This window comes from Podarcis cretensis (assembly GCF_951804945.1).
Source record: "Podarcis cretensis genome assembly, chromosome: 14".
NCBI classification, from domain to species: domain Eukaryota; kingdom Metazoa; phylum Chordata; class Lepidosauria; order Squamata; family Lacertidae; genus Podarcis; species Podarcis cretensis.
The window spans coordinates 31,765,646-31,791,937 of record NC_137183.1 but is presented as its reverse complement, the minus strand read 5'-3'; the positions used below and the strand labels follow the sequence as shown (position 1 = coordinate 31,791,937).

General features: G+C 47.8%; 1 protein-coding gene across 6 annotated transcripts in view; it reads right to left on the bottom strand.

Annotated features, from left to right (window-relative positions):
* Positions 1-24,791, bottom strand: part of LOC307202639 (hexosaminidase D-like) — a 42,840-nt gene extending 18,049 nt beyond the window's left edge. The window contains exons 1-9 of one of the 6 annotated variants that reach the window (XM_079952790.1): positions 24,595-24,791; positions 11,336-11,479; positions 8,808-8,907; positions 7,254-7,503; positions 5,163-5,272; positions 4,796-4,883; positions 2,475-2,639; positions 1,591-1,771; positions 373-444 (exon numbers count right to left, since the gene is read on the bottom strand). In XM_079952790.1, the coding sequence (XP_079808916.1) occupies positions 373-444; positions 1,591-1,771; positions 2,475-2,639; positions 4,796-4,883; positions 5,163-5,272; positions 7,254-7,503; positions 8,808-8,902 (961 nt within the window). In that variant the 5' untranslated portion in view covers positions 8,903-8,907; positions 11,336-11,479; positions 24,595-24,791. Of the gene's footprint in view, positions 1-372; positions 445-1,590; positions 1,772-2,474; positions 2,640-4,795; positions 4,884-5,162; positions 5,273-7,253; positions 7,504-8,807; positions 9,472-11,335; positions 11,480-22,476; positions 22,498-24,594 lie in introns of those variants that run through there. The other 5 variants (XM_079952791.1, XM_079952792.1, XR_013832958.1 and 2 more) reach the window with 5 other exon arrangements.
* Between the last annotated feature and the right edge of the window lie 1,501 nt (positions 24,792-26,292).

Sequence of the window (26,292 nt, the reverse complement as noted above, 5' to 3'; positions counted from 1 at the left end):
ATGTTCTACAAAAACATCCTGGTGTCTCCACTCCTTTATTTCCTGCCAATCTTTCCATACCTGAAGGGATCGCCTTCCCCAAGATCAGCCCCCAACCATCTGAAGTGAGATAGGTTGTGGCAGGGAGAGGGCCTTTTTGATGGTGACTCCCTGGCTGTGAAATTCTCTTCCTGGGAAGGTTCGTCTAATACCTGGTTTCTTTACCCGGCCTTTTAATTCTAAATTTATCTGCCAATTTTGCCAGTTTCTTTTGTTGCTTTCCCTCTTGTATTTTAATGTTCCATTTGTAAGCTGCCATGAAAACTTTTTTTTTTTAATAGAAAGGCAAGATATAGCTTATTTAATAAAAATGAACAAATAACCCTCACAAACCTATTTGCTGTGTATCAAAGTCCGGGGCGTAAAACCACAATACAGGAGAAGCGTGTTTGGCAATGCCAGAGTCTGAAAAGATTTAAATCGACAAACAAAATGAGGAGAGGAGGTGCTGCTGCTCCCACCCTAGATTCAACAACCTCAGCAACAAGACATTAAGGACTAGAGCCTTGCAGACAAAGATTTGGCTGGCTCTTTCACATCAGCTTATGAACTTCCTTCTTCCACAGCTTTGTGGCCCCAGGACATATGTACATCTACTCTCTGCCCACTCTCTCTTCCCGTCTCCCTTCTCTCCCCTCTGTCCTGCTGCTCTTCACTGCTGTCCTCACACCCATAGCCCTAATTTCCAAAGCCGAGTCCCTTGTGCCCAGACATCTACTGCAGGAATGTTGAAGGACTCAAAACTCCCATCATCCTTGACCAGTAGTCATGCCGGCTGGAGCTGATGGGAGCTGTAGTCCAGAAAGGCCTAGATGGTTCACACATAATGCCAAACCACAGTTCAAACAAACCAAGGTTTGCGTCCATCAAGAAACTAAGGTTTATTGGCAGTAAACAAACCATAGTTAAGCTGCTGGGTAGGATTCATATGTGGTGTTAATCCACGGTTTAATAAGCCAAGTTTTATTAACAACTTAGAACTGGGCTAATAAACAAATGAAATAAAGGCAACCCAGCTGATCGCTGCTAGAGAAACAACCACCATCACAAAGAGCCATTGTGTATCTAGTTGTAGGTTTTAAATAGAAGATTTTTCTGTTCCAAGGTAATATCTAAGCATCCATTATGGGTCTATAATGGCAAGTCACCACTTGGTTCTTTGCTGTGCTGTTACGCAATAGAAGAAGAAGAAGAAGAGTTTGGATTTGATATCCCACCTTTCACTCCCTTTAAGGAGTCTCAAAGCGGCTAACATTCTCCTTTCCCTTCCTCCCCACAACAAACACTCTGTGAGGTGAGTGGGGCTGAGAGACTTCAAAGCAGTGTGACTGGCCCAAGGTCACCCAGCAGCTGCACGTGGAGGAGCGGGGACGCGAACCCGGTTCCCCAGATTACAATACTACCGCTCTTAACCACTGCACCACACTGGCTTTAGAACTAAAATAAAAGTCTTTAGAGCTAAAATAAAATAAAATCCTGCTCCTCTTTCCAAAGAAGCCCAGGGTGGCAAAGTCTGGAGTAACCAGACAAGACTCTGAAAGCATCACGGACCTTGAATGGCTGCCATGTCAACTTTCCGCAGCATATCATCCCAGAGGAGGGTATGCAGACCCCACTGACCAGCGATGAAGCTGACCACCTCCCGGATGTGGTTCAGGTACATCTTGCCCATGTTGCCGCCGTTGCGACTCATCCAGTTCTTGGAGTCCATCCCTTCCCCTAGATGGAAGACCTGGAGGGACAGAAGCAGAAAGGAGGGCAGGTCGTAATGGAAGTTGCAGGAGGAGCCAGGTACGAACATCAGGACCAAGGCTGGTACCAGGAGGAACCTGACAGGCACACAAGTCAAGAGCCTGCTTGGCACACTGGCAAGGAAGGGGGCCATTTACTAGGAGCAATCCTAGAATCATAAGAGTCGGAAGGGACCCCAGGGGTCATCTAGTCCAACCCCCTGCTGTTCTGGAAATGCTGCTAAAGAATCCCTGACAGATGTCCATTCAAGCTCTGTTTAAAAACCTCCAAAGAAGGAGAGGCCTTCACCTGCCCAGGTAGTCCGTTCCAGCCTGGTGCCACCAGGGAGAACACCAACATTCTCTGCTCCTAAAGCAGTGGTCGGGAGGCCATATTTGAACCCACGTGGATTCCTTTCTGGATAGCCATCTGAGGACCACATGCCAGTGGAGGGCAGAGCCAGAGTCAAAACAGGCGGAGCAACAGATATGAATTCTACCTTTTGTTCAAAGTCAAGAGAGAGGCTTGAACAGAGTTCAAGGACTCTGGTGCCAATGCCAGGATGTCTGTGCTATCAACAACTGTTTTGTGAATGACTTCAGTTAGCTAAGTACTTATCATGCAGGATGGGGCTCTATCATTGAGGAACAGACCTTGTGCGCCTTATGTAACCTCCCCCACCCCACTTCATCTAGGTCCTTTACCTCATCTGCCCCAATATGCACCCAGTTGGCCTGTGGGTGCTTGCTCAGGACTTGGGTCAGCACAGACTTCACGACGGCCATTGTTTCCTGGACGTGGGGGTTGAAGCTGTTGGGGAAGCGCTCCACCTCCCGGAGGTTGCGGTATTTGTCATGCTTCAGGATGAACTGCAGGAGAAAGGAGGAGAGGAAGCTGGGGCATGAATGGAGAAAGGGGAAGACCTAGAGGGGCAGCACAGACCGGGGTGCCCAAACCTTTTTCGGCCACAGCCACCATGGTTCTGTAAACTCATCCCCAGTGCCCCCTACCCTATAAAAAGCGTTATTCTGACTAATGGATTGCATGACCCACTAAGGAAAATGGCACATTTATTTATTTATACGTTGTTGTTGTTTTTGTTAAATTAATTACCCACCCTTTACCCTAATGTCCCAGGGCAGGGTACAGCATTAAAAGCAATATTAAAAACTAATAAGATAAAATTCAAAACAGTAACAATTAATTGCACATTGGTTCAAAATCCAATTAAAACTACTTTGTTTAATTCAACAAAACAGATCAACTCGATCCAGTGATACCAGACATTGCACACACAAAATTTTTACGTCTTTTTCCTAACAAAAACATAAGGAAATGCATAGCATAAAATGTTAATATATAACTACTTATTAAACACGCACAAACGTTCACCTACCATAGATATGCATGGTAACTAGTTTATAAGAAAATCAAAAGCTATTCCCAATACTTGGCTGTCCTGTGACTTGTGACAACTCAGAATCGTAAACACTTTGAAAGCGATAAGAGCAATAAAACTTTAAATACCAAGCAGGGAAGGTGTTTTGCTCTAGGTTCTAGCCTGGGCAATTGTAAGTAAGAGATCAATGCACTTGGAGAGGCCCACAAACACCCCCACCCTGCTGCCCCATGCCTCTTAGTGCCCTCCCTAAGTAATCCAACCACCCCTTTTCAGAACCACTGGCATAGACCATCTATTGCATCTTCGCAAGTGACTAGTCCACACTGAACCATTTAACTCGCCAGCTCCCAAAAATATACTAACAGGAAGTCCTTCATGGCAGTCCAGCAAATAGAAAATACTAAATGCAGCTTCTGTGTTAAGGAAACGTCTTGCAGCTGTTCTCCTGGGGGCAACTGTAACACTGGGTTGGCAAGCGGGACAAGTCCAATCTAGGAACAAGGGAAGCTGTCTTATACTGAGTCTGACCTCTTGGTCTATCGAACTCAGAATTGACTACACCATCTGGCAGCAACCCACCAGAGTTTCAGGCAGAGGACATTCCCAGCCCCACACAGACTTCCTGGGGTTTGAACCTGGGATCTTCTACATGCTGGGCAGCTATTCTCCCACTTTCCTATGGCCCTTCCTGCAGCCAATTTAGCTGTGATTCTTCCATTGCAGAGGGCTGGACTAGATGGCACTTGGGATCCCTTCCTTCTCTGCAATTCTGTGCATCCCTGCAAAAACAACCTGATTCTCAGAGATTCAGCAGTCCTAGCTGCCTCCATAATTTTCTCTCCATGCAAAAAGAAAACACCCCTTCACATCTTTAATTTGTCTATCCGACTGCTATTAAAGAATCTGCTCCGGGCAGAATCCTCCCCACCCTGCTGGTTTGCCCAGGTCAAGGGAACCAGTTCCCGCTCCTTTAACAAATCAGAACAAGTAGTCATTGTTTGCTCAGTGGCACAACTGGAGTCCAGCTCCCTGGGCAAGAACTGGCCTAACCAGATATGAAGGTTGCATCACTCTGAACAGTTACACCCTTCTTCCTTGAAGGCAATCCAAGGAAAGACTAGCCCTCCCTGAGCAAGATTGGTCAAGATTCTTTTGGAGGGGACGGGAGGCAGCAGCAGCAGAAAATATGGGGTGGGGGGAGTACAATTTTAAAACAACACAGCCATTAAGGTTACAAAACTCACAGGCAAAAAGCAGCTGTCAGTAGTCTGCCTTCTAGCTCAGGGTTTCCCAAGCTGTTGTTGGACTACAACTCCCAACATCCCTAGTGGTCAGGGGTGATGGGAACTGTAGTCCGAAAACTGCTAGAGACCCAAGTTTGGGAAACCCTGGACTATGGCTTCCATCAGTTCTAGCGAGGATACGCATGCTTTCGACTACAACTCCCATGATTCCCAGCTAGTACAGCCCTATTTTTGGACTACAGCTTCCATTAGCCTTTGCCAGCATGGTATGCATGGACACCAAAGGCAGGGTGGAGGAAGGGGAGAGACCAGGTCATAGATCTACCAGAAAGGCAACCAAAGACCAGCAATGCTGGAATGAAGAAGGGGGTTCTCCTACCTCTACGTGGCCAAAGGTCTGCACTAAAGGGATCAGCTCCAGTTTGTTGAGCGCTGCCAACTCCTGGATTTTCTCGATATCTTCTTCGCTGTCAGGAGACAAGAGCACCGGTCAGCCACAAGCTGCCAGCATCCCAGAGACCTTGTTGAGCTGGCGGGTAGGAGCAGAAAGCGAGGCCGCTTCCAATAAGTCAAACCACACAGAGCCGGTCCTGCTATAAGGCAATGAAATGGGATAGAGACCCAAATCCAAGGAGCGCCACCTCTCTGGTGCACAGGGTCCAGTCTTGGCCTGGATGCCCTCACAACTGTATGGCACCAACCAAACACGCACAGTAGGCCAGTAGCGACTGAGGCAGACCTCTTACCTGTAAGCGTACGGAGACTTGAGGATCTCGAGGTCTCCCTTGAAAGGAAACATGTCTTCGTATTCGATCAGGATGCCGTTGGCACCCAGCTTGGAGAAAAGCGGGAAGATCTGAAGAGAAGCACATGTGTGATGTACCATCCAGCTGCCATACGGGTACAACTGCAATGTGGCAAAGCACACTCTAACTGGCAGAACTGGCACTGAGGGCCACCACCTCAAATGGCATTAAAAGGAACCTGGAGAAGGCGATCATTGGCTACTAACCCTGATGGATATATTCTCTCCTCCACTGTCGGAGGCATTGTGCTTCGGAATGACACTTGTTGGGAATCACAGAAGGGGAGAGAGCTGTTTGACTCATCTGGGTTTCTTCCCTTTGGGGCATCTGGCCAGCCACTGTGAGAACAGGATTAGATGCCCTCCCCCCTTTGGGACTGATGCAGACTCAGGGCTTTTCTTAGTTTCTTATGATTCCTAAATGGAACCCTAGAGTGGTGAACAAGAATGGGGGAACACTATTGCTATCAGACCCTGCTTTGTGGGCTTCCCTTGGGGCATTTGGTTGTCCCCTGTGAGAACAGGATGTGGGATTAGATAGGTCCCCTTTGGTCTGATCCAGTTCCAAGGCTCTTCTTCTGTTCTTAGAATTGGCTCCAGAGAGGAGGCAAGAGAGAAACAAAGGATTTCCCATCTGGGCTTCAATCCACTAATAGGTCTCTCTTAAATCAGAAGCAGGGAAGCTATGGACCTCCAGATCTTATTGGGCTGCCACTCCCATCAACCAGCAAGGCTAGTGCTCAGGGATTATGGGAGTTGTAGCTGTAGTCACAGCTGCCCAATCCTGGTTCATGGGAACCATTGCTAAGCTTAGCAGTGCAACCATCCAAGGCGGCTTTCCCCAACTTGGTGCCCTCCAAATGTTTTGAGCTAAAAGTGTGACTTTCAGCAGCTCCAGCCAGCATGGCTGTCACTCACTGGTTTATTGGTTTGATTAGAAGATTTATAAGTGCCTGCACAGTTCCGTTAAGGACTATGTATACAAAATAAAATAATGGTGAAACACACACACACACCCTCCAATGAGGTAGGTTAGGTTGAGAAGCAGTGACTGGCCCAAGGTCATCCAGTGAACTTCATGACTGAGTGGGGATTTGAACTCTGGTCTCCCAGGTTCTAGTTTTGACAGGTGCTAACTGGATCAGGCCATGGGCCAGTTCCTAATCTCCCTGCAGACCACATTTGACGGGTGGAAGGGACCACTCCCATGTCAATCGCCAGAGATGATAATGATGTCAGATAACTGACACCTGTCTAAGTTCAAACATAGTTGGTATAACTTCTGGCCAGTAAATTACAGCAACGTCCTGGGAAGACGTCTTTTCAGCACCAACCAGGTGGTTCACAGTGGGACCACACCTTCAGCATTCTCCCCTCTGCAGAGAAAGCGGTTTGTATTTAAATTGCTTTCTCTGGAAAGAAGGGGTGGGGGGAGAGTTCACTTAAAAGCCTTCCAGAGGAAGCAGTTTGTGTTCAAGCACTGGAGGAAACCTCATCACCTGTTAATGTCTGCTGCTCAAGATGTGGCATCAATCACAGTGACAGGGGTTAGCAAAGTATTTGGCAACTTTATCCCCCTCTCTCCCTTCCCCTCCCCTCTTGCAGTGTTGGGGAAATATTGGAGTACAATACCCTCTGGGTTCCACCTGGATGGCCAGTCAAACCCAGACTCCAGAAGTCAGCAAAACAGGACATTTATTTAGGTGTTGCAAAGCTGGTACAACACAAACAGCAAATAGTGGCACACTAGATATGAAAACAACACAAGCACTTAGAAGGAAATGGAAACAAAAGGGCAATTGTGTACCTATATCACAATACAGTACTTCCTTCTACTAGTTAGAGCAATACTTCCTGCATACCTGTCATCCTGCCCTTTTCTCATGGTTCTCTTGCAAATACAACCTTCACATTCCAACCATCACTTGCTCAGACCTCTTTACACACATTTCAGTTTTCACTCTCTATAATAATTTCTCCAGCACCAGGATTCACCTGGCATACAAGCCCTGCTCAAGGTGGGCCTCCTCACCTGCTCCAGGTAGGAGACTTTTGGAGCTGCTCCCTTGAGGTCCAGATGGACCAGCCGCAACTGCATCAAGCTGAAATCCTGGAGGGCCTTTTTCTTGGTGTCCTGCCTCGCAGGGGCGGCGGCTGCCACGACCTTGACATCCGGGATACCCAAGGACTGGCCCTGAGGCGCTGCGGAGTGCTTGAGGTCGCCGGCCTTGCCCCAAAAGCTGCTCTCCTGGCTGGATCCCTTGTATTGAGTCAGGGAGAAGCTGCACGCATGGAAGAGAGTAGAAGACCACCAACATGGTTAAGGTGCAGCTGCTGGCAAATGTGGAACTGAGTTCCCTCCTCCCCATAATGTCAAGAGCAGACCCTTCCCCAATCTCGGGACCTCCACATGTTTTGGACTACAACTCCCATCAGCCCCAACGAGCATGGTGTCATGGACTGGCTAGGTGCAGAGGAATGGTGGGAGGCACCATCTGGGGGAACCCCCAGGGGAAGAATGTTCAGAGCTAGGGGATTGGTGGTGGGATGGCAATGATAAGTGGTTCGAGGGAGAAGAAGGAACAGACTGGGGGAAGGAGGCGTTAGAAGCTGAAGAGACAACAGGGTTTAGGGAGCAGGGAGAGGCTGGGGAAGAGGGTAGTCCAGACTCAGCGGCAGGAGAGGAAGCTGGAGCAGAGTCAGGGGCCAGAGATGAGCTAGGCTGCTGAAGAAGCCATGGGGTTCTCCCCCTCCTGCTGTGGCCAGTTCCCCTCCCAACAGGTTGCTTGGGAAGGACTCAGGGAAGGAGTCTTAGAGAGCAGTGGGAAAGCAGGGACCTTTCAGTCCTTGCAACTGCCTCACTGGGGCAAGACCTACTGGGAAGAGTTGCTTGGATCACTAGGCCTGAGCTGTTTTGGTTTCTTCAAACAAAGAGTTAACTTTTCTGGCACTGGGTGTTTTATTGCTGACTCTGGCTCCTGACAAACAGCCATTTTGAACTACAACTCCCATGGGTCCCAGCCAGCACGGCCATTTTGAACTACATCTTTTATGGGAGTTTTTAATTATGCTCTTTCTGATGCTTTAATTCTTGTCTTAATCAAAGTTACTGCAATCTCATATGTTTTATACCAGCTCTCTGTATTCTTAGGAAAGTGCAGCCTATAAATATTTTAAAATAAACAAAGCCCCAGCACCATATAAGTATTTAAACAAATAAAGAAATCCTGCAACTGTGCTGGCCAATGGGAATTATAGTCCTGAACATCTCGAGGGGACTGGGTTGAAGAAGGCAGCAGTACCCCACAATCTTGAAACAGCCCCAGAGCAATAGGCAAACATTGATTTCCACCCATGGCTGCAAAAGAGCTTTGAGCGAGCCCCATTTATAGGACCCTGGACGACCAAAAGGGATGGGGGACCCTGTGGCCATCCCTGCTATGTTGGCCGACTCCAGCTCCCAGTAGCCAGTAGGCCCAATAGTCAGAGGTGATGGAAGTTTGGGGTCCGGCAACACCTAGGGAGGGCCGCAGGCCAGACAAGCAATGTCTTGCAAGACAGCAATGCCTGTCCGAAAGATACTCACCTGTCCCGGAAGAAATACTTGATGGCCGCCAGCACCACAGTGAGAAGCACCAACAGCCGCAAGAGGTTCAGCTTCTGGGTCCGGTGGAGCGCCATCCCTGCTAGGGAGGAACAGGACCCACGAAGGGGCATGTCACAGCTCTGCTCAACACAACCCAGACGGGCCAGCAGCAGTCTGGATTTTAAGGCTCCACTACACCCACTTTCATGAGATGCCACAGTGCGGGGAGATATGCCCACAGCCCCTCCACAACCCCAAACCTGCCGTAATCCTAGGCCAAACTGAACTTCTAGAACGTTCTACACACTGAGCGTGCTCCTCGGGAATTATCTGCAAGGAGAAATTGCCACACCCTTTACCGACTAATTAATTGCAAGCGTATCGGTTATATCTCCCCGAGAGCCAACTCACTGTTTCTGTTTGGGTTTGGCACAGATAATTCACCGCGGCAACAAATGATAGGGTGATTAATTAATTTTGGGGAGGGGAGTTCCCTCAAATGGTTGCATGTGGCTGCCATGGTTAGTAGCATGGTTAGCCAGTGTGGTATAACAGTCACAGCGCTGGACCTAGGAGACAAGGCTTCATAATCCTCACTCTCATAACCTTGGGCCAGTTGCTGCCTCTGATTAGCCTACCTCACAAGGTTGTGGTGTAGATCAAATGGGGAGAGGGGGAGAGCCCTGTATATACTACCTTGAGTTCCTTAGGGGAAAGATAGTGTGTAAATGGAATAAATAAATAAAACATCTTTTACCTGATCTAACCAGAGAAGGAGAGATTGGGCTGGCATTAGTGCCCTGCCGGCCCAGGCTGTAAAAGAAACTTGCCCTCCCTGGGAGTGTGAGATTCCCTCTACAGCCCTTTGGGAAAATAATAAGAAACGTAGGTCACATCAAGACCATATATTTGAAGCACTTTGATATCGCTTCAAACAGCCATGGCTTTCCTCAAATAATTCTGGGAGCTATAGTTTGTCAAGGATGCTTAGAGGGGCGAGGAGAGCCCGTTCCCCTCCCAGGGCTACAATTCCCAGTGTGGCTTCACAGTGGATTCGTCTTCACAGGAAACTTTGGGAACTGTAGTTCTGTGAGTGGACAAGGGGTCTCCTAACAACTCTTAGCACCCATAACAAGCTACAGCTCCCAGAATTATTTGGGGGAAGAAGCCATAACTGTTTAAAGTGGTATCATAGTGCTTTAAATGTATCATGTGAACATGGCCTTAGTTTGGCCTATATAGCAAGTCCTAGCTGCTATGAGTTTTTGTTTCTTCTGTTATTCATAAATAAACACTAAAGGTAAAGGTAAAGGTACCCCTGCCCGTACGGGCCAGTCTTGACAGACTCTGGGGTTGTGCGCCCATCTCACTTAAGAGGCCAGGGGCCAGCGCTGTCCGGAGACACTTCCGGGTCACGTGGCCAGCGTGACATCGCTGCTCTGGCGAGCCAGAGCCGCACACGGAAACGCCGTTTACCTTCCCGCTGGTAAGCGGTCCCTATTTATCTACTTGCACCCGGGGGTGCTTTCGAACTGCTAGGTTGGCAGGCGCTGGGACCGAGCAGCGGGAGCGCACCCCGCCGCGGGGATTCGAACCGCCGACCTTTCGATCAGCAAGCCCTGGGCGCTGAGGCTTTTACCCACAGCGCCACCCGCGTCCCACAAAATAAACACTACTACTATTCAAATTCTTCTGACTTCTGCTGCTTCCTAGGATTAGGGCAGGCCCGTTCTGAGCTTTCTTCATACAGGGTTTGCCCTTTTTTTGGGTCAGCAGAAACGGCCTGACAGATCTTGATTCAGAGCAGAGTTTTGAAATGGCTCTCAGGTCAAAGGATATCACCCAGAGGTAGGCAGCATCTGCTTTGCATGCAGAAGGTCACGGGTTCAATCCCCAGTGGCATCTCTGGATGTCCCCTGCCTAAATACCTGGACAGCCATTGCTGCCAGTCAGTGTGAACAATACTGACCTAGATAGACCAATGGTCGGACTCAGTAAAAGGTAGCTTTCTATTTTCCGACTAGTCATTTGCCTGAAATTTGTCTAGATTTATATACCACCCAATGTGGCTTCTTGGCCTTGAGTTACAATACTGATAGGACGCATTGCTTTTAATTTACAATTAATAGAAATTTCCAAACAAAGTATTGGCGATGGCTCACACCTTCACTATATTACTTAACTATAGCTTTGAATTGCTTTTATGTGTTGTACTTTTATTTCAATGAGCATCTTTGAGACTCTGTATTGTATAAAAGGAACCGCTAAATCAATCTTATAAACAAATAATAAAGTAATTATGAGGCCATCTAATGCAGTATAACCTAAATGGTAGCCACTCTATGGGAACCTTAGTCAAAGAGAGCCTTGTTAACGGGAGATGCCCCTGGGGTGTTGAAATTGGGACTTCCTTTTTACAAATCACGCAGTCCTCAAGGGACTGTCTCACCTGAAGGAACCCCAGGCTTTATGTGTGTCATAATACCTAAGCAAAACAGTACAACTGTTGCTTCAGTAGCTGGGCTTACCTGCTCAATCCCAGCTGGTCCAACGGGAAGAACTAGAGGGACAGCAGTGCTAGCCTAAGGACAGGCGTTCTCAACCGGCAGAGACAGTTGGGTCTCATTGAAGCAGCCCTGCCCTACCAGAGAGCCAAAGGGGGTCAGAAGCACCTAGGAATAGGCATGGGGATAGAAGATCTCAGGAGCATAATACATACCAAACTGTCTATCTATCTGGAGTCTCAAAACAAAGTATGTTGATTTAGCTGTGATTCCTGCATTGCAGGAGGTTGTACTAGGACGACTCTTTGGTTGCCTTCCAGAACTATGATTGCCAATTCTGAGAGCCAAGGGTGATTCTTCCAAGCCCCATTTCTGGCCAAATCGCCAAAGGATTTGTAGTTAAGTGCCCAATAGTGGACCTAGAAAAAGCCAGGCACCTCTCAAGTGCTGAAACTACCCAGCATGCAACAGGATATGCCAAGGTGACTGTGGGCATGTGCCAAAGCTTACTAGGAGCTTAGTGAACTGGGCTCTGGGAAAAAGACCACCTTGGCTGCCCTGGTTATATATTTATTTATACCATTTCTACACTGTTTGGAATGCTCTCCCCAGAGAGGCTTGCCTGCTGCCATCATTGCATGTCTTTAGGTGCCAAGCAAACACATTCCTCTTTACCCAGGCCTTCAGCCAATACATAATCTATATTCTGTTAAAGGTATGGGGGAGGGGCTGTTATTATGATTATTTTATTATTATGCTGCCTATTATTATGTTTTGTATTATGTTTTATTATTATGCTTCTTAAAATATTTTTATGTACACTGCCTGGGATCTTCAATCAAGGGTAGTATATAAGTCAAATTAATAATAATAGGAATGCCTAGTTGACAACAGGCAGTGAGGGTTGTTGCCTATGCAAGTCCTACTCAGAGGAGACTCATTGAAAATAATGGGCATGACTGGGATCCGTTTATTTCAATGGGTCTACTCTTAGAGTATAACTTAATTAGATACAACCCAACCTCTGGGCAATAGAGAAAAGCCTTCCCCAACCTGCAGCCCTCCAGAGTTTAGCCATGGTAGAGAGACATTGCCTCCAATTCAGAGGTACAGTGGTCTGGGGACATGGGGTAGGTCAAAGATCTGTTACTATTTCTGCGGCAGCATCTCTGTCTCCAGCATCCTGCCCAATCACCACAAAGGGGGAGCTTCTTAGCCAATGAGAAGACGTCTTCTCACCCTTTCTGGCCATTGGAGCTGTCAGAGTGAAAGGAGGTGTGTCAGCCACTGAGGATGGGCTCCTAGGGTCTCTCTGGAGAAGGCGCAGGAAGAAGTCCAAGGAGTTGTTCCATATACTCTAAAGCTGAGTACAGTATTTAGGAGCACTGACAACACAATGTGCTTCAGCTTGAAGAGAAAGGTGTGCCAGTTCTGTTACATAAAATGCAACGTCAAGGAAAACACAACTTCAATCTCTCTGAAAGAAGATATTGGAACACTCCAAACCATTTGCCCACATATGTGCGTGGAAAATAGTAGCTAAAAGTCAGCACCAAGAGACCTGCATTGATAGTTGCAACACATCCCTCTTTATGATTATTGTATAATCCTGGAAAGTTGTATAACCTAAGAAGGGATGTGGCTGTGACTATCGTAAAGGGACCCCACGCTCCTGAAGTTGCCACTACACTGCTGCTCCAATTCCCAGCTTCTCTGCTTGGCATCCTCATCTCTGAGCAAAATGCCCTTTGCTGCCATTCAGCTAGGGTGAACTGGGGACTGCTGTCTTGACAGATCACGCTGGGAATCGCAGCCCCATGTAATATCGCTAATGGGCTCCTCTGCCTGCCCAGCTGCCATCCAACAAGGTCCTGCAGCTGCTCAGGAAGGTTCAATCATCAGAAAAGGGCTGCAGACAAAATGCCAAAGACAGCATTTTCTCCTGCAATGGATGGATTATAGGGCAAGCGGGATTATGGGTGGGGTGCTGCAGGGGATCTTTACTGCTAAGGCCAGATGACATTGGGACTCACATCAAATGACGCGTAGAGGGGTGTGTGGCGATGGTGGAATCATCCCCAGGGATGCTGCTGAACATCTGAACATCTCAAAAGACATTTTTGGAAAAGAATCAATAAATGCTTTTTTATTGTTGTGTCTGCTGCCTTAAACTCATAGGGGACGGAGGGCAAGATATAAATCCAAATCAATAAATATTTCAGTGCTGGTGATCAGTTACAGTGGTACCTTGGTACTCGAATGGCTTGGCTCCTGAACAAGTCAGCTCCTGAATGCCGCAAACCCAGAAGTGAGTGTTCTGGTTTGCAAATGTTTTTCGGAAGCTGAACGTCCAACACGGCTTCCGATTGAGTGCAGGAAGCTCCTGCAGCTGATTGGAAGCCACACCTTGGTTTTCAAACCATTTTGGGCGTCAAACAGACTCCCAAGATGGATTAAGTTCGAGATCCAAGGTACCACTGTAGTATCCTCTACTGCCCCTGAGCACAGCTGGTTTGTGTAGGGGGGGCCTAGAGGAGACTGTCTGACATAAGCAGCATTTCTGCTGCCTGAGGCAGCCTCTTCAATCGACCTCCTGGTAGGGCTGGCCTCTGCTGTCCCCCATATAAGTACATGGAAAAAAATAGAGTTTGCTGGGTCAGGCCAAGAGCCCATGTATTCCAGCATCCTGTCCTTAAAGTGACCAATCAGATGCCCCAAAGAGAAGCTTGCAAGGCAGGAGCTGAGCACAAGAACTCTCTTTTCTCTGAGCTGGTGTTCAGAAGCATTGCTTGCTGCCTGCAACTATGGAGGCAGAGAATAGCCATTGATAGCCTTGTTCTCCATGGATTTGTGCAATCCACATTTAAAGCCAGCCAAGTTTGTGGGAGCAAGTTCCTTCGTTTAACTATGCCCTGCATGAAGAAGTTTTCTCTGCACTGCATCTTCCAACAAGCAGCTTCATTGGAAGCCCATGATTTCTAGAGTTATGAGAGAGGGAGAAAAACTCTCTATCCACTTCCTCCATGCCAGACATAAATCCACAATCTTCTATCTTGTCGCCTCTTACTTGCCTTTCCTGAAAACTGAAAAATCTCAAATGCTGTGATCTTTCCTCATAGGGGAGTCACTCCTTGCCAGTACTTTCCCCCCCTAAAAAAAATGTTTAGGGGTACTCTCGTTTTCCTACTCATATTGAAATACTGCCCCTCAATGACGCCAAAATTAGATTCGCAAAATATTTAGGGGTATGTGTATCCCTGCGGGCCACCCCCCCCCCCCAGGAAAAAAGCGCTGCTCCTTCCCCTCTTTCATTTTGGTTGCCCTTTTCCAGCTCTAAAATTCTGACTCTGTACCCACCCAAAAACTTCCACACAGTCTTCCATGAAAGGTTTTGTGGGGATTAGCGATAAAATGGTTACAAAAATAACAAGGGAGTGTTGGCGATGCCGATCCTAGAAGATTTTTTTAAAAAAAAACCGAAAGGGGTATGAAAGGAAAGTTCTTTCCCCCTCTTTTTCCAGTTGATAATGTGCACATTCTCCCTCCCTCCAGTAGTGAACTCAATGTTCCCATGCTGACAACAGAAAAGGAACCAAGAACGAGGCCACTGACAAACAAGGTAGAGATAGGTAAGATTATGAACAAGTGCAAAAAGTGGAAAGAAACAGGTTCCCCGCACACACCTCGCATAATACTAGAAGCCAATACAGTCCAACAATGAAGCTGAATGCTGGAAGATTCAGGACAGACTAAAGGAAGGACTTGGAATCATAAAACTGTAGGGCTGAAAGGGACCCAACACCCTGCAGTGCAACCGGACTAATCGAAAGAACAAATATTATTACATTTATTACCCTCCCTTTCTTCTGTCATGGACTCCAATTCAGCGTGAAAGTGGTTCTTCAGTAGCCTCCCATCCAGGCATTGATGAGACCCAGTCCTGCTTAGTTGCAACAGGTAGTAGCCTCAAGGGCTCCGGGCCCTAATTTGCACCCAATTTATGCCCTGTTAATTTCTATGGGACTCTAGTATTACTTTCTTTGATTGGGCCATTGTATCATAACGACCAGCAGATAAATCCTGAAACTGCTGATCGTTTCTATATAAGTCTTCACATGCCCATTTTCATCTGTGTCAATGATGGCAACTTTTTGATGGATGGATGGATGGATGGAAGGATGGGTGGAAGGATGGGTGGAAGGATGGGTGGAAGGATGGGTGGAAGGATGGATGGAAGGATGGATGGATTTAATATACCAGTCTTCATCAAGAGATCCCAGGGCAGGTCACAAATAAAAAAGAGGTGAATTTTAGCAAGTCCCCCTGCTGCAGAGTGCAAAAAAAAAAAAAAAAAAGTTTATGAACTATGAAATTCACTACCAAAAGTTGCAGTGATCGCTACCTACTTGGGTGGCTTTAAAAGGCAAATTCATGGAGGTTATTCTCAATGGTTACTTGCTATGATGGCTGTGTACTGCCTCTAATATCATAGGACGGATTTCTCTCAGAGACTGGGATTTGGAATCACAAGCAATGAGGGTGCTGCCGTTGCACTCATTGCTAAATGTGGGATACTTCCCATTCGGACATTTGGCTGACATGAAGAAAGGATGTTTGTCCGATCCAGCAACGCTGTTTTGATATTCTCCTGAAACAACACCCCCTTACATGGGGAAAGAGCAGGTGACCAGACAATGGAAAATCTAGGGGCCTAACAGCACTGGGACCTCAAGCCAGGGGTATACATTTTCTTGGAATGTACAAAGTATTCTGAGCTTTTACATTTCTGTGTCTACAAACAAATAACACCTTGGCTGAAAGGGTGAGCGCCGATCTACTTGTCAGCAGTTCCCCATATGTAAGAAGAGCCTGCTGGATGAGGCCAATGGCTCATCTAGTCCAGCATCCTGTTCTCACAGTGACCAACCACATGCTTGTTTTCCTGCAAGCAGAATCCGAGCACAAGAGCAACTCTCCCCTCCTGCAGTTTACACCAAAAAATACACCACTCTTTCTTGCACAGAAGTCAATAATGCATTGTGAAAAACACTTATTTTTGTCAGTTCTGAATGCAATACAAGCCACAGCCATACATAATTTAAAATCACCTTGTTCCATTGTTTAGATACTGTCTATAATTTAAAAGGGACGTGGGTGGTGCTGTGGGTTAAACCACAGAGCCTAGGGCTTGCCGATCAGAAGGTTGGTGGTTCGAATCCCTGCGACGGGGTGAGCTGCCATTGCTCAGTCCCTGCTCCTGCCAACCTAGCAGTTCGAAAGCACATCCAAGTGCAAGTAGATAAATAGGTACCACTCCGGCAGGAAGGTAAACGGCATTTCCGTGCGCTGCTCTGGTTTGCCAGAAGCAGCTTAGTCATGCTGGTCACATGACCCGGAAGCTGTACGCCGGCTCCCTCGCCAATAAAGTGAGATGAGCGCTGCAACCCCAGAGTCCGCCATGACTGGACCTAATGGTCAGGGGTCCCCTTACCTTTATAATTTATAAAGTAAGAAGAGTCTGCTGGATCAGACCAAAGGAGGCCCATCTAGTCCAGCATCCTGGTCTCACAGTGACCAACCAGATGCTTGTATTCCTGCAAGCAGAATTCAAGCACAAGAGCAACTCTCCCCTCCTGCAGTTTCCAACAACTGGTATTCAGAAGCATTTCTGCCAACTATGGAGGCAGAGCACAGCCATCATGACTAGTAGCCTTCAATAGCCCTCTCCTCTACTAATCCTCTTTTAAAGTCATCCAAGTTGCTGGCCATCACTGCCTCCTGTGGGAGGGAGTTCCATAGTTTAACAATGCACTGTGTGAAGCACTTTCTTGATGCTGGGTAACTGATCTGTTGCTGTCTGCAGCCCTTTAAAGCCCTTCTCGCCTCTGTCGCTGCTTTGCATGCCATCTGGCCAAGTCCCTACTCCGTATAAAAACTGTGATTTCTATTTAAGGGAGCAGGAATTCCCTGGGCATTGTTATCACCTCATGCTACTCCTCCTGCGCCTCTTGAATCAGAAAACGTTCAGTGACACACACACTTACTGCAAGAAAGAGTGGAGAGGGCAGGGTGACAGGGTTTCTGCCCTCTGGGAATAACGCTCTGTGGAATCTCCATGGTGCTGCGTTAGCTAATTACTAGTGTGGGGAGCAAGGAAACTCTGTTCCAGGAGTTTTTTTTTGGCACATGTCAGAGCACAGAGGAGTGTCTCCTGGGAAAGATGCACAATTTGAGGGCTGTGATTTGCTCAGCTGCAGCAGGAGTGCACAAGCCAAGATGGATTCTGGGAACATCTGGATTGTTTTCCTGGAGTGGTCCCTCTTCTAACAGCAAGCAGACAGGATGTTCACAGGGAGAACATGAAGGATATGGCCATGCTTTGTCCCCAGCATCTGGCATTTAAAGGTCTAAGGGGGGAGGAGAGCCTTTTCATCCACGCCTAAACTAACCCTTTTACACACACGAAATACACCACTTTTTCTTGCACAGAAGTCACTAATGAATTGTGAAAAACACTTCCTTTTGTCAGTCCTGAATGCAGTGCAAGTCACAGCCATCGCATAATTTCATTCCATTGTTTAGATACTGTCTACAATTTAAAAAGTAAGAAGGGTTTGCTGGATCAGACCAAAGGAGGCCCTTCAAGTCCAGCATCCTGGTCTCACAGTGGCTTGTATTGTATTCCCGCCATCAGAATCTGAGCACAAGAGCACTCTCCCTTCAACCATGAGGGCTGTGTTCAGCCACTGAAAACCATTTGCTTGGAGTCACAAGTGGAGAGAATGCTGTTGTGCTCCATTCCTGTTTATAGACTTCCCCCTGGGGCATCTGGTTGGCCATTATGAGACTAGGATGGATGCTACACTAGATGGGCCACTGGCCTGATGCAGAAGGCTCTTCTTGTGTTCTTAACAGATTCCTTGCCACATTTGACATTTTAAAAATAGTTTTTACTGGGGGTTTCTTTTTAAGTTGTCAACCACCTTATGTTATTTTCTATGAAAGTGTGGTTGATAAATATTTAATTTTTTTAAAAAATAAAAAATATTGCCACTTGCCATCTATACCAGTGGGTGAAGTTGGATGGGGGTGGGAGGGAATCCCCTTCCCGTCCATCAACGCCCCCCCCCCAATCTTTTCTGTTCTGGTATTCGAGTCCCTGCACACCCCAACAACTAGAACAACCCAAGAAATGCACAAGAGCAAATGCTCCCAGCCTTAGAATGCCACATTTTGCCATGAAACAAGTGGATGTTGTAAATGCAACAGTAGCAAAAAAATCAGAAGCAAATAACACAGCCAGGAAAACAAGGCACCTTCTTTAGCTGACTATATAAGTTCCTTTCTGACCAGCTGCTAAGCTGAACAAAAACAGGGAAGGAAAGGATGGGGACGAAGGGAGGCAAGCCTTGGGCATGATGGATAGAAAGTTTGGAATAGCCTGAAAATGGAATGGATTGGAGGGGAAGGCCCACTGCCTTGGCCCCAGGACATTCTGCTGACCCAGGTAAAATATGAGATGGTGTCCAGTTCCAATTCTATGCACAGGCACAGGGGCATCTGCAGGAGGACAAGAGGGGCAGCCCTACTCCCAAGTCATAATTTACCATGCTAGTTAAGTTTGCTTCTTGGTTTGGAGTATTTACTTTTCCCTGCTTCCTGGAAAAACTCCTGTATATTCTCATGCCGAGGAGCTGACCACACTGATGTCTGCATCTTGCTTCAACCCTGGGAATGAGGCTGCATCATCGACTGAGTGTACGGGTTGCACCATCCCACCCTCTAACACTTTGCTGTTGCTCTCTGCCATCCCGCCTCCCAGCATCTGCCTTTTGAGACGGTTGCCTCACTTTGCCCAACGAAAGAGCCGGCCTTGTTAGGCCATCCTTAGTACAAAGAGATCTCACCTTGTAGCAGAGGCTTGAGGGGACAGAGAAGGAACAGTCCCTTCCCCTCTGGAAAGATGAAAGCCAGCCAGGAATTCTTCAGCTCTGCTTCTAGCGTTGATCAGAGCAGAAGGTCCCTCAAAAGAAGAGGGAGAGGAGAAGTGGAAGGAAATCCTGATGGTCCTCTTGGTGTAGCTGGAGGTTTGTTTTAGGCAATTTCCAGCTTTGCTCATAGCAAAACTCTGCATGTACGCCTCCCCTCCCCCTTCTGTGCTGTCTGCCCTTACAAGGGACCCGTCTGCTCGTATCAGCAACGGGCTTTCATATTCTCAGAGGAGAAGGAGACATTCCTTCCTCTGTTGCAGCCCTGGAACTTTTTGTACCAAGGATGGGCAGAATCTCATAAAGGTTGCAATGCTGAGTGGTTAGTGTGTCAGACTAGGAGCTTGGAGACCAGGGTTCAAATTGCCACTCAACCATGAAACTCACTGGGTGACTTTGGGCCAGTCACTGCCTCTCAGCCAGTCTAGTGAGATATCACAAGGTTGTTGTGGGGATTAATTCAGGAGGGAAAGAACCACGTACAGCACCTTGAGCTCCTTGGAGAAAAGTGTGGGTTATAAATGCAATCAATCAATCAATCAATCAATCAATCAGAGAGAGGCTTCCTGCTGCGTGAAGATCTTTAAGTCTGCAGGTCTATAGCACAAACCATAGTTTTAGGGTTGTTGTTGTTATTCATTTCATGCATGAATCACTACCCAGGAGACCTCCCAAAGCGATTTATAATATAACAGAAAATAGAAAACAGCTACATCTATCAAAGCAACTTTAAAAAGCAATTATATACGTAAAAAAAAGAGAGCACATAAATAAAATCAATTCACATCTAAGACAGACACCGACTGGGATAAAGATTTTAGAAGGCTGGTTTTATTTTAGAGGTTTGCAGAGTTAAAGTGGATCAAAGTGTTCTTAGTGCAAGCCACCCACTTTAAGAACAAAGAATCTGACTTTTTGTGGTTTGGAAAGTGCCAGGAAAATGTGGGGCAAACAAACAACAAACGGGAAGATGCCCAGAAGGCAGGGGATTGGGTGTTAGACAAATTCATGGCAGAGAGAGGTTTCAATGTCCACTAGCCATGATGGCTACGCTCTGCCTCCACTGTCAGAGGCAGGAAATGCTTCTGCTGGAAACCCTTGCAGGTGAGAGTGCTTTTGTGCTCAGACCCTGCCTGCAGGATTCCCACAAGAGGCATCTGGCTTGCCCCTGTGAGAACAGGATGCTGGACTAGATGGACTACTGGCCTGATCCAGCTGTAGGGGTATTCTTATATTCTCAACTGGTTTTCTGACAGAAGACTGTGCTTTTTATTGCCTCTTTCCAGGTATTGAAGGAGTGTCTCCACCCCCATTGTTCAACAAGGACACTGAGGTCCAGCTCCGAGGGCCTTCTGGCAGTTCCTTCACGGCAAGAAGTGAAGTCACAGGGAACCAGGCAGAGGGCCTTCTCGGTAGTGGTGCCCGCCCTGTGGAATGCCCTCCCATCAGATGTCAAGGAGATAAACAACTATCTGACTTTTAGAAGACATCTGAAGGCAGCCCTGTTTAGATAAGTTTTTAATGACTGATGTTTTAATGTATTTTTAATCTTTTGTTGGAAGCCACCCAGAGTGGCTGGGGAAACCCAGCCCGATGAGTGGGGTATAAATAAATTGTTGTTGTTGTTGTTGTTGTTATATCAAAATATTGTGCCTGGCAAGGGCATGAGTCAAAAGGTCTCATCCTGTGGCTCTCAGCCAAGGATGGGCAGCCCTAGCACAAAATGCTTGCCCAGAAGACCCCAGTGGATCACGAGTTGGAGGTGCTGGGGGAAGAAGGAGAGCCTAGCAGCTGGCTGGCAGCAACAATTTGAATCTATGGTGACCTTTACAGCTACCTTGAGTGTGAGCTTGATGTTTGTGTCTGCTACCAGTGCTGACTGTTGCTTTATCTAGTGTTGAGATTGTGCAGTACCAGGCAGGTTATGACTCTTGATGGTGGCAGCGAGTGGACGGAAGTTGTTCTCTAATCTCCAGGACTGGCCCCTCTCAGGTGGGAGAGGAGAGAGGAGTATTAGATGTCCCAGAGGAGGTGGGGCATGAATCCATCAAATTAGGAGAGGATCTTATTTCTGTATGCTATGCATTGCGTTGTCATATTGCTGAGTGTGAGTGGCTTACGTATCTATTTCATGTTTATGGATATGGATACATATCCATGAGTGGCTGGGGCAACCCAGCCAGAGTTGCGGGGTATAAATAATAAAATTATTATTATAACTATTATGGTGCAGTGCATGTATTTTGATATGGTGTTGCTCTACTTATTTGGTGTGCATACACAAACACACACACACACACAATATGCTCTTTGGTTTTATCTATTTTATGTCTATGGATATGGATACAGCCTATGTGTTTTGACATGGTGTTACGGTGCTTATTTTGCATATGTACATACTTATATATCAGGCCTGGCTTGTCCATGAGGCAGACTGAGGCAGACTGAGGCAGCTACCTCAGGCATTCAATTTACATTTCCCTCGACTTTCCTCCTTTCTGCAGTTGCTTAATTTATATCTTTTTATTGCTGCATATCTTGTTCAAATCTATTTACTTAATTTTTTCCTTATCTTTGCTATTTACTGTATTTTTCCTTGTATAACACGCCCCTGTGTATAACACAACCCCTATTTTTGGGGACTCCAAATAAAGAAATACCCCATATGCACTATCCGTGTATAAGACGCCCCCCTCCCAATTTTAAACTTGAAAAAATAGGGGGGAATATAGTCTTATACATGGAAAAATACGGTAATCATTTCTTACTGCACGTGTTTATATCAATCCTGGTAAAGGTTTTACTTTGTTTATCTTCAAGTAATCAATACATTTTCCTCATTCTATTTTTAAAAGCCTCTCTTCTTGTTGTCCTATTCTTCCAGTAAGTTTCACCATTTCACCCCCCAACGAGCTCTTTTTAAAGGAGGGGATGAGGCGCTTCCCACAGTGAGTTAGCAAGCCCTCATACTTCTTCGTTAAACACACTTGCAGGAACATTTCAGGAGGAGAAGAGGCTACACAGAGCGGCTTGCTAAACTGCTGTATGAAGCACCTCTGCCGCCCATCTTATATCACCACATGTGGAGGCCACACAAAACTACCTATCAGCAGCGGCGCAAACCACTGGGTGAGGCGACCATCTTACATTTTATATAGGCAGATAAGAGAACGTTACCCACTCTGCAGGCCCAGAACCAGAGGATACTCGTCGGTGAACAGGCTCTTCCGCAAGGAAATGAAGGTAACCTCAAGAATAAGCTGAAGGGCGGAGGCTTGGCTGCAACCCACAGTAACTGGAAACAATATTTAACTCTATTGTTACCCATTGCTATATCAACGGGCTTGGTTGCCACTGTTGGGGGGGGGGGCAGCAGGGGCTGCTGTGCTGCAGTTGCAGTTTCCTCTGAAGCCAAGAATCTCCAGCAGCCCTCATCCCCAGGGTCTTCCTTCCAAGCCCTAGTGCTTTTTCCCCAAGGATACTCAGTCAAGGGTACACAGTACCAGCATTTTTATTTATGTATCTCTATTTATTTATTTTTTAGAAAGGTTAAACGTGTGTCACTGTAACTCCATGGTGAATACCAGTACCTTTTTTGCTTTTTAAAAAATGACCAGCCCCATACCCTTGCCCCACACATTATGTTGGACTTTGTAGTGGGCATGGAGGGGGTGTGTGGAGTTGCCAGTGGGCATGGTGCACCCTTTTCCATATACGCCCCCCCCCCAATCTAACAGAACCAAGCATTATGAGGGGCCCAGCCAAAAGCACTCTGCACACAGCTGGGAATCTCCTCACAAGGTCAGCAAACACAGGAGACCAAAGAACAGATTAATAATTAAAACAGATACACACCTGCACAAACCACACAAACACCTCCCCCTCCCCAGCTTTCCTTGACCAACCTTCTTCCGAAAAAAAAGACAAGACAGAGCCAGCTGTGTCCTACACGTGGTGGTGGGGGAGTGTGCATGTGTCTGTATAATACACATATACAGTGCTTTTTTTTCCTTTAAAAAATGTTTAGGGGTACTCTCATTTTGACTCAAGAAAATCACCATTTTATCGTTCAAATCGGGGAAAATAAATACAGTAAGTGTACAAAAGTACAAAGATTCACAAAATCTTTAGGGGTATGCGTACCCCAGCGTACCCCCAGGGGGGGAAAAGCACTGCACCTATACAATAATCTTATATCCAAATGCCAAGCACTTTATTTTTACAGGATGCATCGGAGGAAGGCCGACAAGCACCCAGGCTGCAGCATGCCCATTTGAGGGTGCATCTACATCAGTTAAACTGGTTGAATACTAGATTAATTGTCATGGCACTTCCTTCCCTGCTTCCCCCGCCACCCCCCCCCCCCCAACATATAGGGAGTTTGTTAAAACAATGCCAAGGTCCCTGGTTGCTGGTCCCAAGCCCCTCCCCACCGCCTTTCCTAGAAGGCAGGACAGTGAGACAAGTCTGAGTATCATTTGAAGTCATCTTGCAGGTGCCAAAGCTAGCTTTGCTAATCTGTGGGGAGGGTGGTAGTGTAAAGATAATAATGTGATGATGATCAGAATGCTTTAGATTATAAAGGGCTCCAGCTTTCTGTAATGCACCAGGCCTCTTCCAAGGTTGTTGGAGATACAGAGGATATAGGGCACAGGATACAGATGCAGTTGGCAGGACAGTTCCACCCCCAACCCCAACCCCTCTCTGCATGATCTGGGCAAAACGGAAATCAATTCTAACCAACCTCCTGCCACAATAAGCTGGTGGCACGCCAGAGCCTCCCCCCAAAACACTTCCTCCTCCAACCTTCTTGCCCCCCTCCCTGATAGATCCATTGTACTAAGTACCTCGGTTGGCATGGGGCAAATGCCTGCCTCCCCATAACCAACAGCTGTGCCCCCTCTCCATTAACCCCTTGCTCCCCCACCGGGCAGAAGCACCTGCTCCCCTGCTCATGCCACCCTATGCTGGTGGTGCCCACAGACTCTTGCCAGCTTCCATGCCCTGCGCTCATTAAATGCCATCTAGCTGCGCATTGGCAAGCTCTCTCTCCGTCATGGCACCGCCAAACAGGCCTCCGCAGCCTGTGCCAACCGCCCCCGCCCCCACCCCAAGCCTGGCACTGGAAGGTTATTCCAGCCCCAGTGCCCCCAGAAGCACCCCGGGACTGCTCTTTGCACTCCATCCTGGGGTAGGGGTGGGGAGAGGGACCCCCCTCTCAGCTCCTTGCCCCTCGCCACCCCGCGTCATCGGCTGCTCGCTCCGCATGCCACCCACGCGCCCAGGTAGTTTTACCTGCCGCTCCTGGGATTCCGAGCTGGCAGCGGGGAGACGCAGCGGCCACGCCGAGCCCCTTCCACCTGCCGGCAGCCTCTTCCTACCTGGCCCGGCCAGGTGCGCCCAGCAGCCGCGAGCAGCCGCTTCGGCATCGCCCAGCCCTGCAGCGGGAGCCGGTTCGGGGGCGGAGCAGCCAGGAGACGCCCTCCCATCGAGCAGCAGGAGCGGGGAGGGAAGCCCCGAGGCCGCCTGGCAAGGGCGAGAGGTGCCAGCCAGAGAAGGAAGAGCAGCATTATGGCAGAGAAGAGAGCAGCCTTCGCTCATCCACCCCCGCAAAAAAAGAAGAAGAAAAGCTGCTGCCCTCCAGGTGTTTTTGCATTACAGTTCCCATTGCCTAGCCTCCCTCCGGATGGGAGTTGTAGTCCAAAAACTCCCATGGGAGTTGTAGTCCAAAAACATCTGTCGGGAGGGCCAGATGTGAGGAGGCGGAGGGAGCTGGAAGATGATAGTGGCCACATCCACACAAGACCTTCAAAGCCCTAACAGCCACAGCTTCTTCCAAAGATTCCTGGGAACTGTAATTTGTAAAGGGCCTTGACAGCTGCTAGGACAGGCATCTCCAAACTCGGCCCTCCATATGTTTTGGGACTACAATGCCCATCATCCCTGACCACTGGTTCTGTTAGCTAGGGATGATGGGAGTTGTAGTCCCAAAACAGCTGGAGGGCTGAGTTTGGGGGTGCCTGACCTGGGAACCTTCTGCATGCAAAGCTGGGGCTCTGCCACTAAGCTTGTGGAACAGAAGGAGCTACTTCAGATTGCTCTGCCCCTAATATCTCCCACCGCTCTCTTAATCGAGTCTCTGCCTTAGGGGTCTGTCCTATCTTGAGTCAGACCAGTGGTCCATCTAGCTCAGTATTGTCTGCACTGACTGGCAGCAGCTCTCCAGGACTTCATTCATGGTTCTCTCCCAGACCTACCTGGAGATGCCATTGGGGACTGAACCTGGCACCTTCTGCAGGCAAAGAGATCCATAAAACACTGAGCCATAGCCCTTTGTGTGGGATCTGGGGCTGCTCAACCCAAGCCCTGAGGAGGGGGTCATACAATTTCCAAAAAGACAGGTGCAGGGTCTCAAGGCGCTGTCTCCTCACACATGGTTCCCTTGCCCTTGACCCCATGCAGTGATGGCTGGTGTCAATTGGGAATGAATGGGGATGGTTGGTGTCAATTGGCAAGAAGCCCAGCAGTAGGTTGCGCCAAGAGCCAATGACAAGCAAAGCCAACTCTAGTTCTGTCCCCATCCTCATCCTCCTTGTAAATTCAGCAGGGAGGAGCAGGAGGAAGCAAATTGGCAGTGCTACCCTCTAGACTGGTTTTGAGTAAGCAGCTAACCAGGGATTGGCCAAGGGCAGGGAAGACTGGTGGTGGAGCCGTGCCCCATTTGCCCCAATGGGCCAGCACCCACTGATCCAAAGTATGAGTGGTGAGCTGAAGACACGGCACTCCACACATGTTCAGGAGCTCTTTCTCTGTAGTGTCACATCACATTCTCCAAGGCTGAGCTCCAAGACTGGAAAAGGAGGGTTCAGGAGCTGAGGCCAGGCAAGAATCGAGCCCTGCATGTTTTAGGTTATATGTACAAAAAGAGTCATCACAGGTCAGTGACCCAACAGTATGAGCACACTTAATCTTTGGGGCTTTTGAAAATAATCA